Source organism: Colletes gigas, unplaced genomic scaffold (assembly GCF_013123115.1).
Source record: "Colletes gigas isolate AHSC1104 unplaced genomic scaffold, ASM1312311v1 Colletes_gigas_Sc00002, whole genome shotgun sequence".
Taxonomy (NCBI): Eukaryota; Metazoa; Arthropoda; class Insecta; order Hymenoptera; family Colletidae; genus Colletes; species Colletes gigas.
In genome coordinates this window covers 4222153-4239334 of record NW_025106631.1, presented here as the reverse complement: position 1 = coordinate 4239334, position 17182 = coordinate 4222153, and the positions used below count along the sequence as shown (strand labels likewise).

The 17182-nt window shown below is 42.3% G+C and overlaps 1 protein-coding gene across 2 annotated transcripts in view; it reads right to left on the bottom strand.

The window, feature by feature from the left end:
• Positions 1-17182, bottom strand: part of LOC122399333 — a 106160-nt gene that overhangs the window by 32182 nt on the left and 56796 nt on the right. Inside the window, exon 1 of one of the 2 annotated variants that reach the window (XM_043399954.1) lies at positions 15283-15297. The exons of the other annotated variant lie outside the window; for it this stretch is intronic. Coding sequence (XP_043255889.1) covers positions 15283-15293 — 11 coding nt within the window. The 5' untranslated portion in view covers positions 15294-15297. Of the gene's footprint in view, positions 1-15282; positions 15298-17182 lie in introns of those variants that run through there. 2 annotated transcript variants of the gene reach the window in all.

The window sequence follows — 17182 nt, the reverse complement described above, 5'->3', positions numbered from 1 at the left end:
TCGTTTAACGAAGTTCGAAGTCAACTTTGACAATCCCCGGTGGGAACGACCAAGGTCCGTCGCGTAAACTTGGCTCGGTAAATGTTTGCGGGGTTAAACGCTGGAAACGTTTTCACCGGGTCGTAATTTTTCTAATCCCGCCGCCGATGGGACGCTTAGAACGTTCGCGCCTTGATGAATCCGGGGGCAAGGCGCGAACGAGGAGCTGAAACGACGACGAACGACTCGCGCGAGACTCCATCTCCGTGCGTAGGAGAATTTCGTACGAAATATTAAATAATTTCCTGAGATTTGTACACGATGTTTGAATATTAATTAATTCCCAGACGAATGCACGATTGTGAATTAATTTAATATAGCGGAGGGTTTACAGTCTTTCTGTCTGGTTATCAGAAACCGAATAAATATAGAGTCGACGTTAATAAATAATAGTAATGTAAATAATTAGTTTTACAGCGTATTTAGGTATGAAATTTTAATCGAGACCACGCTACCGTCTGCATCATTGCATCGTAGAACCAACGATTATTGCAAACAATTTCGAAACCAGACTTCAAGCATTACACGAGAGCAGAGCTCCATTTTATACTGGCGATTTTCATATTACATTACCGAATTATACAATAATAATACCGGCCGCTGTTTGCGAGCCATTTCGCGTCGGAATATATTTCATTACAGAGTACAGATACAGAGTTACTGATAATGCAAACATTAATTGTAATAACGGTACATTGTTAATCCCGTATACGATTAAACATTGATGATGTAAACGCACGAAATCGTGACGAGCTGCCCACGCGACGAACGTTCGCGGATCACGCGCGCACCGACGAACATAATCTTTGCGTGATTGGTTTCACGTGTATCGCGGTTCCGGCGTTAAGCGAACTTTCGAACTTGGCTTTCTCCTGACATTTTATCGAAAAATCTGTGAAATTTCAATCAATCGCATTGCTACGTACTAGAATTATTCGATTAAACATTCTTGGTCGTTAGTTTCGCATGCATGAGAGTAGCATACATTTTCTCGCATATTGAAGAACTTTGCTAGTGAAGGAGTATGTATTTTTATTAATCGTTCACATATAAAAAATGAATTAATGAACATTCAACCGGTGCTTCTATTATTTGGTCAATTTTTGGGTTATGGCTTTGAAAGGAAATGATTCTGAATGTAATATGTTCTCCGATCATTTACTGTTTCTGGTTCCAAATTCCTTCTTGAACTCGTATCTGTGTCGATTGATCAGAATTTTTATTTTGATTTTATTCGTGAAACTGCTTTGTCCTTTTCACTACTTGTGGTATTAATTAAATCTGACTTGATAAGGAGTTCCCCATTTCGTGGAATTATTTTACTGTTCTGCTGTCCATCAGCATCGTCCATCGATTAATCAGAATTTTTATTTTGATTTTATTCGTGAAACTGCATTGTCGTTTTCACTACTTGTGGTATTAATACAATTTTATCTGATAAGAACTTCCTTATTTGATAGAATTTTTCGACTCTCTGTCTAGGTTTTTCAGGTTAAATTTATTACAGATTAGTTCCTTCTCTCTCGGTCGTTCCCTCGTTCCTAGCTTCGATCATGATAGAAGGAGTTTTCTCCTATCAAATTTTGTCAAGCTACCCCTATCGTTTCACGATGTGTTTGCAAATATCCTGACAATTTGTTAAATCTAAACGAGGAGTCAGCGAGCACATCTCCACGGATAATGCACAAGTGATCGATAAAAAGTAAAAATGTACGCGTGGCGAGGGTACGTGCGAATAACAGCGGGAACCTCGAGAGGCCTCGTGGAGTTTCGCTTCTCGTAAAAAGGTTCCGAAAGATGACCTAAAAATGAACTCGAGGGTCGAGAATGCTCCCTTAATCGAGCGCCGTGAACTTGGCGCGCCTCGGAATATGAAATTATGCCCCGTAAAAGGCAGTCGCCGGATGCTGGGGGTTCAAGGGGAAACGAGGACGCTTGGCCTATTTTAAATCCATTCGTATGCTAATTCGACCGACCGTCGACCAGGAGGGAAAAGGATACAGGGGCACGGAGGGAGACAAAGCAGCCAGATGGAGGTAATTGGATAATTGATCCCGCGGATGCGGGATGAATCTCCTCGCGGGAAACCAGACGGTAGCTGCGGCTGCCGTACAACTTCACGATCCGACGGAATACATTTACAAAATTAAATGCCGCGTGGAAATTTTCCGTTTAGAAAGTTTAATCCGCGTGGGCGGCACGGGCGACGTTTCGCTTTATGAAAATTTTCATCGTCCTTCGCGGATCTGCGAACCTGTCGAAGGCGTAGGCACGCCAACTCTCTTTTCTCTTTCGAAGGGGTGAAAAACATTCTGGCAGGATTTCCTCTGGGTAGGGTCTGGGTTAAAAACTATCGAAACTGTAAAATTTCTTACGAGACCAAAACATTTTAGGCACCCTAAAACTCAAGTGTCCTATTCGAGTTTATTTCCTTGGACGTTTCAACTTGAGAATTGTCTTAATTCTAAACTGAAAAGTCTCGTGTCACCCATATGTGGACAGTGACAGTGTCAAGTGTCAAGCAAATATTTTTCTCTGTATAAATGGATAAGTAAATTGTTTTTTCTTCGATGTAAAGGTTCCAGAATTGAAAATGTTTGTAACTGAAAAGCGAGGTCACAGATTGCACGATATAACGCTTTCCTATGTCCGTTCGTATGAGAAATAACCATATTTCGGTCCGTCCTATCTCCTCCGACATACGCGTTGATTATACGTGTCTGACAATGCACTGTCCTACTCTACTTGGGCAACATCAGGCGAGAGACCTATTCCGCGCGATAAGGCACTGGCCACACTCAACCGGCCTTGACTGCACCATAATTATATTCGACTTGATCGCACATACGACGCATTCTAGTCGCCCGGTTCCATACACGCGTCCAATTCTACTGGAAACATTCGTGCTACGTTTTACTTATCCGATCGCAGGCTCCATTGCACTTGGCTAATCGACTACCAATCTGTTTGCCTGGCCATCGCGCGACCCATTCTACTTACTCGATTGCCCGACTATGTCCGCGTTAGTTCTACTCGGCAGACCGGAATAAGTTCGAAACTTAATTAACACGTTTACTGCCAGTCGAAAATCCTGAAATTGTTCACGAGACCAAAACTCTGATTTTAGGCAATTGTAAACTGCACAACTTAAAAATTGTCGTAACAGTTACTTTTCTAACCTCATTCAAATTTACGAAGCCTATTAAAATTGATTTTCTTTAACATCTCAACTTGAGAATTCATTGTTTTAGTTCCAAGTGTTAAATCGCGAACGCGTTTTATTCGAACAGTTTTAGCGATCGAATTGATATTAAATGTGTATTTTGCGCTTGATCCGTGCACTTTGAAACGTCTCTCGCTGATCTATGTCGAGCAAATGGCCGTCTTTCGTTTTTATCTTGCGTTCTATTTTTAACCGGAGCTCGAGTGGCTGTGATTTACGGGCTGCATAACACGGGCGCATCTTGTCCAGAAGTTATTTTATTCCCGCGCGCCCGTGGCTTCCGTCAGACACATTTGAATTACGGTCGTTCCCCGGCGAGCAAAAGAATTCTTCCGCGATTGCGGTCACGGTATTCATTCCCCAAGACTTCGAACGAGGAAATATTACATCACGGCCGCCCGTACGTAAAATCAATTACAGCGTCGCGTTTCCGACCGCGGGCCGCGTAATCTGCTCCGTTCGTACGAAGGACGCTGTTTACTAATAATTATTCTAATTAAATTCATTTCGTTACGAGGCGCGCGTTGCTGAAATTAATGGCGATTAAAATTCGACGAGCTGACGTACGAATAATTTGTCAGCAGGCTAATTGAATGTATCGTAGGAACACCGTGAAACCGTGACGCTCAAAATAATTTAGTATTGCTGTAAAATATTTACGCGTTGCCAGTCCATCTTGGATGCAAATTTCTAGCGAAAGTAGAACATTGTTACTTATTTCGCTATCATTTACAGATTCTTAAAACGAGGAATTCATGAATATACAACGACGACAGGAAAAATAGGACGCCACGGGAAATTTGATAACTTATAAAACAATTTTTATTCGAAAAAAACGGTATCGCGAGAAGGGGATCCAAGGAAACAATGTTTTCGTTGGAAGTTTCCGCGGAGTTAGGGAAAGTGTTTCCGAAATTCACACCTAGCCGACTATGATTCCGCAAGTTCGTCGAGTTTCTCCGCTTGCCGGAGTTTCGTATTCGTTCGGGAGTTGGAGCGATCTTGAGAAAAAGTTTCGCGTCGGACCAGCAAAGTTAAATAAATTAATCCTTTCTCGCCGCGGCGGTGACGTTAAACGATAATCCTCGCGTTCCAGGAAAAATCGCGTACAAATCTCGACAGAGGTTTGATAAACGATTCGCGAACGTGAAACCATCTATTCGGACGTCTCTCCGATACCGAAACTTTCATTAAAACACCGCTCGTCGGGGTGTAAGCTGATTTTTCATTGTTCGACGTAAATTCAACCGCGATGCGCGAATACGATCGTTGCGTATAAATATGGATCGTCGAGATAATACGCGAAATATTTGGGTGAAATTAACTAAATGTGAAAATTAATGTTTCGCCTTGGCAACGTCTGCTTATCAATTTCACGTTTCGATTTAGTTCGTTTTTTGGTGATTGTAGGCGTCGAGTGTCGGGAGTCCATTACGCGTCGAAGATAGCGGAAGCTCTAAACAAATTTCAACGCGACAGGAATTGCCACGCGTCGCAATAACGCAACAGGACATGACATCGCATTGCGGTTCGCATTAACCGATACTGAAACGTCCACTTGTGTCATCGATGGAACATTATTCGACGTGTCGCGGTGCGATATTCATTCCCGCGATGACGGTCCGTGCCTCGCGATCAGGCCACATGCATAAACGATTCGTTTCGAGCTGGAAACATGCGCTGCACGCACAGGAATCAACGGATAAACTGCAATTACGAGTCTCGACGGCCACTTTTTAAACGCGACCGTAACGAAATTACTCGATTATCTTCGAGGCTCTTTCCTCTTTTATGGATTGCAAACACGTATGGTTTACAAGTGCATCGGGCCAGCGATGGCCACCGGAAGTCCCCAAGTTAACAGAGGAACATCGAAGGAAAAGGAAGTTTTAACCCGTTGAGCCGCAACTTTTAATAACTGTCAATTACCGTGTACCGTGGGGTAATTATTATATCAGGTCGGTAATTGATTTTCCGCGATGTTTAAAATTAAGTCTCGCCGCGGTCGCTCGGCTCTGTATTCGCTACACGCTCGTAATAGGTTCGAGAACTATTATCCTTCGTGGCTACGTATCTTCGTTATATTATTCGTGCCAATAAAACAAGATTTAAAATAATTTCATGAGTTTTGAAAAATTGTTTCTCGAAAACGAAGCTTCGTGATAAAAATTTTATCAATCCTGTAATTTAATGCGACGGATAGACGCGTCAGTGAAAATGAATAGTAATAATGTCTACTGTTCTATGCACGTTTTCCTAGTCCATTTGATCACCGTGTTAAACTGATTTCTGTGTATATATATATATCTGTAAAGGGGGAGATTCACCGATAGGCTGCGATTAAATCTAATCCTGGATTAACCCTTCGAGCGTAGCGCAGGAGTTTCGTCTATCGACGCAGATTTTTCATTTCCTCTCGATCTGTTAATAATTTTCCACGAGACATCGAGTCGACCCGTTCGTCTTGTTTCCCGAGGTTTCGAATATTAAATTTCATCATGACTCGACGCGGTGATTACGATCTCTTCGGTGGGATATCGGGCTGACCTCGTTTCCCAGGAAAATGTTGCATTTTGCTGGAACTTGAAAGCGCATTCCGGCGATTTCAATCTCGCGGAAAATAAATAATGCTGTCGCGGGAATCGTCGCGTTTACAAGAACAGGGACAGTCGCTCTTGCAAATTCCGCGGCTCGTTCGCATTTCCCGGTCGACCAGGAACGGCTTAATCAGATCCCAACCTCGAAGGTAATATAGAAAAACTCATCTGGCGTCGTTCTGAAAACTCATCCGAGGACGGTGGAAAACACGAAGCGACGTACCAAGTGCTGTTTCGCGGCTTTTCAAGACGAGAACGGTTCTCTCGAAGCAACGAGCGAACAAAAAACAAAGTTATATTACGTGAAAAGTTTACAACCACCGCTACGAAAATTTGATTATATAAATTTTTTTTTTTCTCGCGAAAGAAACGCTTCTACGGATAATATTCAATTTTCATCGTTAGAGAATGTTTTATATTGAAATAGAAATTCATCGAATTGAGTACTCGGAACGGTTGTTCGCGGAAAAGACGATTTTCTATTTTGTCGAGAAATTTTAAAAAATTTATAGACCAACGACTGTCGCGATAAATATCCATCGTGACGAATACTGCAAACGATGACATTTAAACGGGAAATCTCTACACCATTCTCGGGGGGATGAAAAAATGGTGTCAAATAAAATGAAAAATATTGCGAACGAAATAGAAATACGCCACCGACCAGCATCGCTGCACGGCTCAACTATCATTAACACGATTTTCGAGATGAATCTCGACGTTTCTCTTTAAACTTTCAGCGGAGACAAGGATAAAACAATTTTTCTCGTTTAATCGATTCTGCAAATATTTTTCGTAACATGTTTTGACCGATGTCTTCCCTCGAGCGAACAATAAATTTCTTTCGCGAAGATAGTGTCGCAATGGTACTTCGTTCCATGGCACTTCGAACATCGTGAAGCAACAGTCTGACGTTTACGAAGCCACTGATCCACAGGTGGCTCTTAAATGCGAATAGCAAAGCTAATAAAAACGCTTTCGACACCATGAAAATCATTCTACGACCAGTTTGTCCGTAACTTTTCGAAAATTATGACCCATACGAGCGTTCGGGCTGCGATTTGTCAGCTTTATCTCGAGCTCAACCACGAACCAGTCATCCAGGCAAATATCTCCCGGAGAAAAATCTCCCCCTCGATCCGAGAACTACCAAGTGAAATTAAGTAATAAGATTTAATCGTCTGGAACGACCCTGAAATGTCTAAAATCGATAGAAATTTCTTAGCACAGAATCCAAACAGCCAGGATTCCCTCGAATCCACGAATTCCCACGTGCTTCGCCAGCAGTCTGGACGCTTATGCGATTACGACGAAACAATTTAACGTATTTGCTGGAACATGCGATCAAACGAAATTATAGAATTCCACGATTTCTCGAAAAGCCACTGCACTCGGTCCAGTCGCGATAGAAATAGCTTTTCATTTCAAAGAAGCTATTTCACTTATTAAAACGTGAATAAAATCTGCCTAGCCACGATTTTCTACGAACACTCGCGTCGGTAATGTTCGTTGCAAATTAATTTTCTGCTTTCGCGCGACATCGTTGGAAATTTCGTAAATGAAAATGGGCTTTACGATTTCGCTTATGTATTCAAACAATGTAGCTCGACATCGATTCACGCTGTTCATCCGGGACATGCGCTCGCTGTGACGTCGATTGACAGCACCAGGATTAGCCAATCGCTTGGCAACACTCCATTTTTGCAACACTCGACGAGCGTTCAGTTTTGTTTGCGTTGCGAGAATCCATAGAAGTCGCGTTTTTCTACGACAGAAAGATTCGTTAAAACGTTCTAGCCATCGTGCTCGGTGCACGTATCGTCGAAAACATTACACTCCGGTAATCGATAACATAGATATTTACCAAACCCTCTGTGTTCATATTTTATTGACATTTGTATTCAAAATGGACCAAATCGAAAGCTTGAAACTTTAATCGCGTGCTACTGCAAACAGCAAACCCGGAAAAGTTGCAAAATTCAGGTTGAAACACACCGATGTAACGTGAATCGCGTTTCTATTTATTTTTGCAACCATCCCTCGCAGGATATAATTTATCACAGTTTACGTAACTAGATAAATATTACAAAAATCGTGTAGCTAGATTACGCACCGACATCGATACCGGATTTTCATTTCTGTAAATACTTTTTCTGTTCTATTTCAACTATTTTCGGTTACTGGAATCAGAACGCTTCAACGAAGGAAATTTACATTAAAATATGAAGTAAAAATAGGCTAGAAATTAAAGGCAGACTTAAATTCGTATCTTTGTTCCATTGACTTTTGTCACCCAGAGAATAAACGGTTTGTTGCGTCTGCAAACAATTTTCCTGTCTTAATTGCATCGCTCACGGTCGACTGTCTCAAATGTTATTTAATTTTCTTTAAATTCTATTACCCGTTCAACTCGACGCCCATCCATTAATTTCTCGACGAAGGCGTAATAAGCGTTCCCAGATCGTTCGACCGTAAGGACAAAAGACTTTCTCGAACGGAAAGCCAGCTGGTTAGTTGGAGGTAATTTAGATTTACAGCGAAGTCGTGCCCCACGGAGCCTCAGAAGCGAGGACAACTTTCTCCTCGCGGTGGAGAAACCTACAGGGTGTGACAAAAATATTTCCCGCAATTTTCAGGAAGATCTACAAAAACGAGTACCAAAATTCTGGCTTTAAAGTTCGACTTTTCCTAATATTTCACTGGATTGTGCCTCTGGACGGAGAAGGGTTGAAATTGTTCGACTATAAACTCGTACCTGGGGGGGTGGTCGGACCACTTCTTTCCCACCCTGTATGAGAACCGAGAGTCCCGAAAGCCTGGCACGAAACAGCAGGGAAAAGGAAGAAGAATGCGTCTACGTACGAGAGAGGAACACGAGGAGGAGGAAATCACGCATGCTGTTACTCCTCGACGAACAGGAGCCAAGAGGGTATCCCCATAGCAACCATTGTGGGGATGACGATACTGGTGAGCAACGCGGAAAACAGAGGGAACCTGTGACGAACCCGAAGCCAGAAACTGCACAGTGTCGGGGGCCAATTCAATCAGATACTCATTAATGCCTGTGTCGATTTCCCGGCATTCAGTTTGGATATCAAACAATTTGAATAAATTGTCACGAACATCTGTAAGATGAACTCGATGACTCGAACGTTATCGAGTACTTTGCCCTACTCTGTGTCAGGGAGATCTAGTTACTCTAGCACAGTGCTGTCTCGCTTGTTGCTCGAGTCTGCTTTAGGGATGCATGCAACAGAATCACCCTAGTAGCTAATGTTGGAACCAATTCAATTGGATACTCATTAATTCCTGTCTTTATCAAATTCCAAAGATTTAATTCAGATATCAAGCAATTATTTAAATAAACTGTCACACTTGCTAACTAGAACACTTCTTTTACTATCGATATGAATTGAAATATCAAATATTTTGCCTGAATCTGAGGTACCTAGCTTGCCTCCTACAGTACTCCCTCGCTTGATGCACAAGTTGCGTTAGGGATGCAACAGAATCACCCTCGTAGCTAATGTTGGAACTAGTGGCTAGTGTTGAAACCAATTCAATTGGATGCTCATTAATTCCTGTCTTCATCAAATTCCAAAAATTTAATTCAGATATTATTTAAATAAATTGTCACACTTGCTGACTAGAACACTTCTATTACTATCGATATGAATTGAAATATCAAATATTTTGCCTGAATCTGAGGTACCTAGCTTGCCTCCTACAGTACTCCCTCGCTTGTTGCATCGTTTGGGGATCCGCGTTAGGGATACTTGAAACTTTCCCTGTCAGAGGCCTAATAGAGCGTCCCATATTACGATATACGATCAATTCTACTTTAAGGGAAACGTTTTGTTTAAAAATTTATTGCCAACTTATCGTAAGCTTGATTCGACGGACATTCGGATTTAACAGACACGTCGTGTCCCCCATTAGCCCGCTAAATCGAGGGCTTTGCCGTGCCGATTTTTCCCCTGTCAGTCCCATCACTATCAGGAACGAAACGAGCGACAAAAACAGGGGGGGGAAAGGAAAGTGATCCCCGAAACTGCCGCCGGTTCCTCCTTGTTTCGCAGGAAGAATTTATGTCGGTGGATCAGCGCGGAATCGAGGAAAGCGACGGTCGAGGCGAATGAAAGTTTCGCGCCACGCTCGCTGAATACGCTCCGGGACTTATTTATCGTCGTCGCGCGATCGGAGAGGGCGGACGACGACCGGCGGCGTAAATAGAAAAACGACGAGGGAGACCGTCCGGAATCCCAGCTTTATTATTGCATCGTAACGCGTTCGAGCGAAGACGAATTCTATTACGACAGTTTACGAACGCACTGTGCACCGTGTCTCCCCGGTTATCTGAAAACGAATCCCCGTCTGCTCATCGACGGCTCTCCAGGACCCGACCTTCCTTCCAATTACAGGGGACGATGGGTATAAATAAAATTCTAATTTAAATTATTTTTTAAAGGTCAAAGCTTTCGTGTCGACGAAATTTTGTTGGAACTTTCCTAAAACGCAACATAGGGACGAGGGGGTTGATCGCAGGTAATCGATAAGGGTATTGTGTCCAAAGTATTTTAAGTGATCTCTGTGGTCGAGATGAAAGACGAGCATCGAATACAGTTTGCCTTAGCGATTAGCGTGACTGTTACCGCCTCGAAGGCTTCGGAGACGCAATCCCTTAGGTCTGGATATGCATACACCTAATCAGCGCGTCCACGAGGAACGCAAACTATCGTTACGAAGCCGATTTGCAAACCCCGTGTGTCCACGTTGCTCCTCACCGATGCATTTCGACGCTCGATCCCGTTAATCAAATTAATATCAACAATTTGAAGAGAAAGATCAAATAGATAGCGATCGAACGAAACGGAAATAGCAGAATCTCGGTATCACGATAATCTATGAAATTAATACGAGCTTGCGGAAGAGTACGGGAAACGGCAGTTCACCTTGCAAGTTGGTTTCGAAGGTAGCTGATATTAATAACGAGCAGGTCTCCGACGTGACGCCTCGCTGGGAGCAAAGTTACTCTCCGAGGTCTCGTTTCTTATTGCCTCCCCTTTCTCGTATGCTTCCTCATTTTTTTCGACCAGCCACTCTCGTCTCGTGGCCTGATTAAGTGGTCTGTCCGGAAATAAAAACTGATTTTTCCCCGTTCCATATCTGTTTTCCTTCGAATTTCTAGTTTAGAGGATACTGGACAAACTTCAAAGGGTCTAAAAATCCTCGAGACAGCAGACATTAGAGTCGTTCGATCGGAGACACAAATATAAGATCAAATACGACTCCCATTTCTCCTAACATGCACCAGTGCCTTCATAGAACAGACTTTAGTGCTTATGGTAACGCAGAAGACATCGAGTTCCATAAATTTTCTAGCAGCCCGGCGAATGGAAAGGGAGTTAGTAGTAATAAGAGAGCGTAACCTTTCTTCTCTTTCGTTTAGCTTCTTCAATGAGCTTTGCGTCAATCTCCAGATGCTAAAACCAGCCTCTGCCTCTGTTCGTTATTTCCGTCAGCATCTATTAATCTTTTATTTAAAGTTACCCCCTCAATTTCTATATCGAAAGGAACTCGAGTAAATAATAAATATACGAGATGAAAGCACCGTAGAACGACTTTAATTTCCTAAATATCCTCTTTGTTCGAGCTTTATAGTTACTCCTTGTCGTCGCTTTAACGCCACGAGGATGATGATTGCGGCATTAACCGGCCTGGTAACGATACGATTCGCCAGTGCGTTAATGGAATTTTATATCTCGCGCGGAGATCCTCGAAGAAGTCACCCAAGGAACGATCTCGTACGCGTTTTGTAGCTCGTTCTGTTCCATCGGCGATCCAACGGGCAGCTATTTATCTACAAATTGTTCCCCCCCGACATAATGACGCGATAAACCGAGAAATACAGTTTAATAGCGGCCTAAGCTCCTATGGCGTACGTACGACGACTCTCCTCTCTTTATGATCACTTTCAGAAAGTACCTTTACCACCCAGATGGTCCGATGTTCGCGAAATAAAGACACGGTAATGGAACCTTTATAAAGGATTTTACAAACGCTTTCTAACGCTTGCACGACAGAGGGGACTCCGAGGACTATCTTCCCGTGGACTTTTAATTTTAATTGCGTCCCTTTTTCAGCTTCTTTCCGTTCGCGTCGCCGTCGATTTATTTTTGCATAACTCTCGCCGAAACACAGCGACAACGTTCGAACCAAAAGGCGATAAAATCGTTACCGTGCCTTTATATTTAGAAAATGTGATTTCGAGAGATTCTCTTAATAGAGAATTACAAATTATGCGAAGTATGACCATTAAAGTCGCATTAATATCAGAGATATCGCCCACGTCGCGTAGAAAATTCGCAGAAGAGAAAGAAAAGAGTGCAGGACTTTCCGAGCGATCAGTTTCCTCTTTTCTGCGAACTTTTCGCCCAAAGACGGAATTCGAAAGAAAAACTTTTCCCCTCCCGGTTCGGGGAAGAATTCTTTACCGAGCTTTTTATCGTAGCTCGCGAAATTTCGTCGCAAGTGGATGTACTTTCGAAACGTTTTCGAGTGGTTTGTCCATACAAACGGCGCTTCCAATAGCTGGCGGTATTCGTTCTGTTGTGCTTTCTGGTCCGCCTCTCCCGCCAAGTAATAATCAATAGCGACGAGAATAAAACTAAATTACTGGCATCGATACCAGATAATAAAGTAACATTTTATAGCGAGCTGTTTTAGCTAACGACTCTTTTAATCAATGAATACGTATCGACGCTTCCATTAGGCGGTAAACGAGCATCGATCGTACTTAAACCAGACCTGAACCGAATCCCGTTTAATTTTAAAACGTCCAAATTTGAACACGAGGTGATCTATTTTGGCACGATAATAATATTAAGTCTTACTCGAACGCGAGGAATATTTACACGAGAGATTGAGATGACAGTAAAACATGTAAAAATACACTGCTATCCTTGTAAAATTTATTGCATAGATCTATGTTTTCTCTATTTTCAATTTCCCAGGAATTGTAACTCGCTCCATTTTATGAACTCGCTCTCCGTTCCAATTTTTATTACCGTTTTTACCGAATTTTTTTTTTCAACGACGCACGAACTAACATTCATCGAATACCAAACGTTTCCGTTCATATTGTACGCATTTCTCGAAAAAGTATTTCGAAAAATGCTACTCTAAAATGGTACAATGAAACGTCGAGAAAACTCGCGATATCAAACTACGAGATACTAATAATCCGAGTGTAGAAATAAATAAGAACAGCTAAAATTATAAGCCGAAATATTAATATGATTTTATTATCGAAACAGCGTGAAAAATCGAGTCTTTCATTTCCACGTGAAAAAGTACCCGTCGAAATCGCGTCGCGCGGAATGTTAACGAAGAATGGGGGAAAAAAAATACAAGGAACAAGAGTCAATTCCAGGGATGAACAACGAGGCAACCAACTTCAACGCGACGTTGAAAAATGTATGTTTTCGTCGTGGGTCGCGACGAAAGCGTACGATTTATCGACCGATATGTACAATTTATCGGTTCATTTTCCAGACTCGATAGCTAATCCGAACGAAAAATTGCGCAGGACTCGTGCGCTGACAACGAGGATCGATTATAATATACATTTATCAACGCCAATTACGGTGATCGTCCTTATAAGAATCATCCTTACAAACCTATGGCACTTTTGAAACGGACACGAAAATTGCATGTAAATAGAAAAATTAATAAACTGAATTTAATCGTGCCAACGATAAAGAACAATTGACACCGACGGTATTATTATTAAAAATGTGCAATGCTTTGTATTCGAAAATCCCCAATTTTCGTCGGATAAAATTCACGGTAGGTTACCAGCTCATAAAACTGATTATAGAAGAATACCTCGTGCATGAAATATGGGTGGAAAAATGTAATGTTTGCCTTTATTAAATAGCCGCAAAGCAGAATCTATTAGAACCAATCACCCTGTAAATGAAACCCATTCTTCTCCCTGGCGCTATCGCTTAACGCCCATTTTCATCGTCGTTTAACGTCTACCAAATTTGACTTCCAAATTCGAACCAAAGGACGCATTGTTTACTCTCCGTTCTTTTCCCCTCGCGATCGATAAAAATTCTCGTTACGGGTCTTACCCTGTCGTTTACGCGAAAATGTTCAGAAACGTCATCGTACAGATCAATAAAAAAAAAAATTAACGGACGTTAATTGGGAGAAGGTTATTTAACCGCTTTGCAATTATTTGCTTAGTCGTGGCCGTCTTTCTATTCGTCTTTCGAGGTATCGAGAATTTCGCTTCCTCGGAAAGTTTCGAAAACTCAATTCGGAACTTTCAACGTCCTACCGTTGACAATTATTGCGCGCGCAAAAGTACACCGAAACTCGTATCGGTGAGCAGTTTGGAAACTCTGGCCTTCTCAAAGGGGTACAAGTTCTCGTCGATCGTCTTATTTTTTTATTTCCAATAATCCGTACACGCAAATTGAAAACGACGAAACGTTTTTCACCGAGAAAATTCCCCGAACGCGAATGAACGTCATTTTTGACGTTAATGTTACGCGAGACGATATTTAAATTTTCATTCGAACGTTCCGCGGCTTGGATTCGTAAATAGAAATTTCCATTAAGGGTGAAACACGCGACGTTTCGTCTCGTCGCGTGACGCGATAAAACTTTCAATTTTACAAAACACAGAATCCCCCGTGGTCCGTCTTTGCTCGTTGTTGGATCGCCGGGCGAGAAAGCCTGATCGAATTTCGGTTCAATTTCGTGGCCCCGGAAACTTCGCCATTATCCGTGCTCCTACGTTTAATGCGGAGCCCGGTAAATACGCGCACGCACGCAGAAATGCACCGAACGAGGAGCGCATTTCGCGAGGAAACGGGATTAAGAAACTTCCAACGAAAGCCTCTATTACAGCATTGCGTGCAGTGTATCGATTAAAATCTTCGTTGGTTCGTTCCGATTAAAAATGAAACACGAAGAACGCTTTCGAATTTCGTCGAAACAAAGAGACACGCAACACGAGACGAACATCTAATACGAAAAGGAAAATTCGATGCATTTCCGTGTAACGTGAATAACGAGATTTTCGCGAGATTTCATGCGGCGTGTCACCAAGAATTTTATCGTAGAAGATAAAAGTATCTAGCGATGTAATTGTTAATAATTGTATCCGAAAGCGTGGGTCTGTGGTGTATGGAAACTCAAAACATAGAAATGTTTGTCAAGCACAGTGACAATAACGTTCGATCACATCGAATGTATTTTCTTTGAGTGTAGAAATAATTGTGTGTGTTCCCTGTTTGTCGTACACAACATATAACACAGAACACTCAGTACGCGGCACATAATGCACACAGATACAACAGATAGCACACATAAGACGTACCACCCATAGGTTACAAAGAAAATACATACCACAGAGGCATACGCTCGAGTCTGTAAAACATTTTGCTATTATTTACATGTTGCTATAATTCTAACAAACAACAAATAAAAGTTCATTCAAACAGGATCTAATATGGACACACTTAGATAATTTGATACGAAGTAGATCGATCGTTCTTTACCGATGAATCCTCGAGTTTCATTCGAAACGAAATTAGGCGTCCAAAACGGGCCATTTTTCGAACGATAAATCGTTCAACGCGTTGTTCTCTATCGCCAAAAGCGAACAAGTTGTTCGCGCGGCCTGTTTTGGGCACCTCGTTCTGTGTAATTGCTGCGCAGCCATTTGGGAAATCAAAGCGTATCAATTTCGGAATAATATTTTCGAAAATTCGCGCACCACCGATAAAAAGGAAAACATATACAAAGGGTATTAAACAAAATTGATCGTGAAAGTTTACGATGACAAAAATTCATTTCCCCCCCGGGGGATATTTCCACAAAAACTGTAACGGTTAGAGGCGTATGAAACTCAATTTGACGTAATTCAGTTTCACAGTGGGTCGAACGTTATCGAATACGCTTTGACCGACCACGCGTTGCAATCCCAAACCTTTTATCTCGATAATTTGAACGCAGTCGCGTACCGATAAGTTTTACACAACCTACGGGGCGCTTCGTAGACAATTAATTAATAGCCATTCGCTTTAAACGCTGTACCCGCGGACCTGGTACTTCGCGTCGTTAGTAAGTTCTTACTAACATTAAGCAACTTGCCGGATCGAACATTCCGTCGCGTTAGTTTCCGTCTCAATTAAGAACGTACCGTTACGCCCTGTCGCCGTACCGATTTAATTAAGATAATTAATGGAATATTCATCGATCTTCCGAAGCACTTTTACGCGAACGGTTTCCCTTCTCGCGTTCGTCGGAGCCATTCGAACCCACGATTCTAACGAAAGAAATCTCGAACGCCATTGACATCTGAAATTCGAATACTTTACACGCAAGTAGAATATGGGATGCGTACTGTACGCCCGCGAGAAGTTGGCGAGTCAAACGATGACGAAAGTGGGGGATGAGCGGAGTCAACTTCTCCCGTACCCGCAATACATTAAAGAATATCCGTTTAAAAATGTTTAAAGCGAAAGGAAAGTTGGATTCTTTAATTACCGACTAGATTATTCGATCGTTAAGCGTAAAAAGTTTTCTCGTGCAAGGTTTTCCCGTCTTATCGGGTGTATCGCGAGATAAATCGTCCTCCGCGACGCGGCGGAGATAGAAATTAATCGGGCACGGCAGTTTTCAAAGGGTCACGATCGTCGGGCTGACGGGTCGTTTAAATCACAGAGGTCCCGACTTCACTGTCCTTATGATTAATGCGAGCGCTGCTATTTGATATGAATTCAGTGCGGCTCGGTTGGCGTTCCGTCGACTAAGCACACGTCGCGCGATCAGAAGGGAAGACTGTCAGGACCAGTCTTGCTGGGTCAACTCAAAATCATCCGTAATGTGAAAGTTCAGCGGAACTTTTGATTAATTTCTTCTCCGTTCCATCGTGCGGACTCGTTTTCGAACGTACCTCGGCGAATTCGCGGCGAGTTTCAACGTGTATTTATTTGCCGCGCGCCGGAGACAATTACGGTTGCTGGCGCGCTCGAAATTACTCTAATTTAACGAAAATATAGTCTTTCTAACCGATACGTTTAACGACGCGACGAATGGTTAACACGATTTAATGGCATAGTCGGAGTTGCATGTAAAAATTGTGTCCATGGTCGAGTTCTGGAGAATAAATATTTATTTTTAACGAACTGGATTATACGTATTGTGCCGTTAAAGAGAGAAAATTTCGTCGACTTCGAAGTCCGCGCGAAATACAACCCTGAATAAAAATGTTTGCTTATCGGAAAACTTGCTCCCTCGAAAC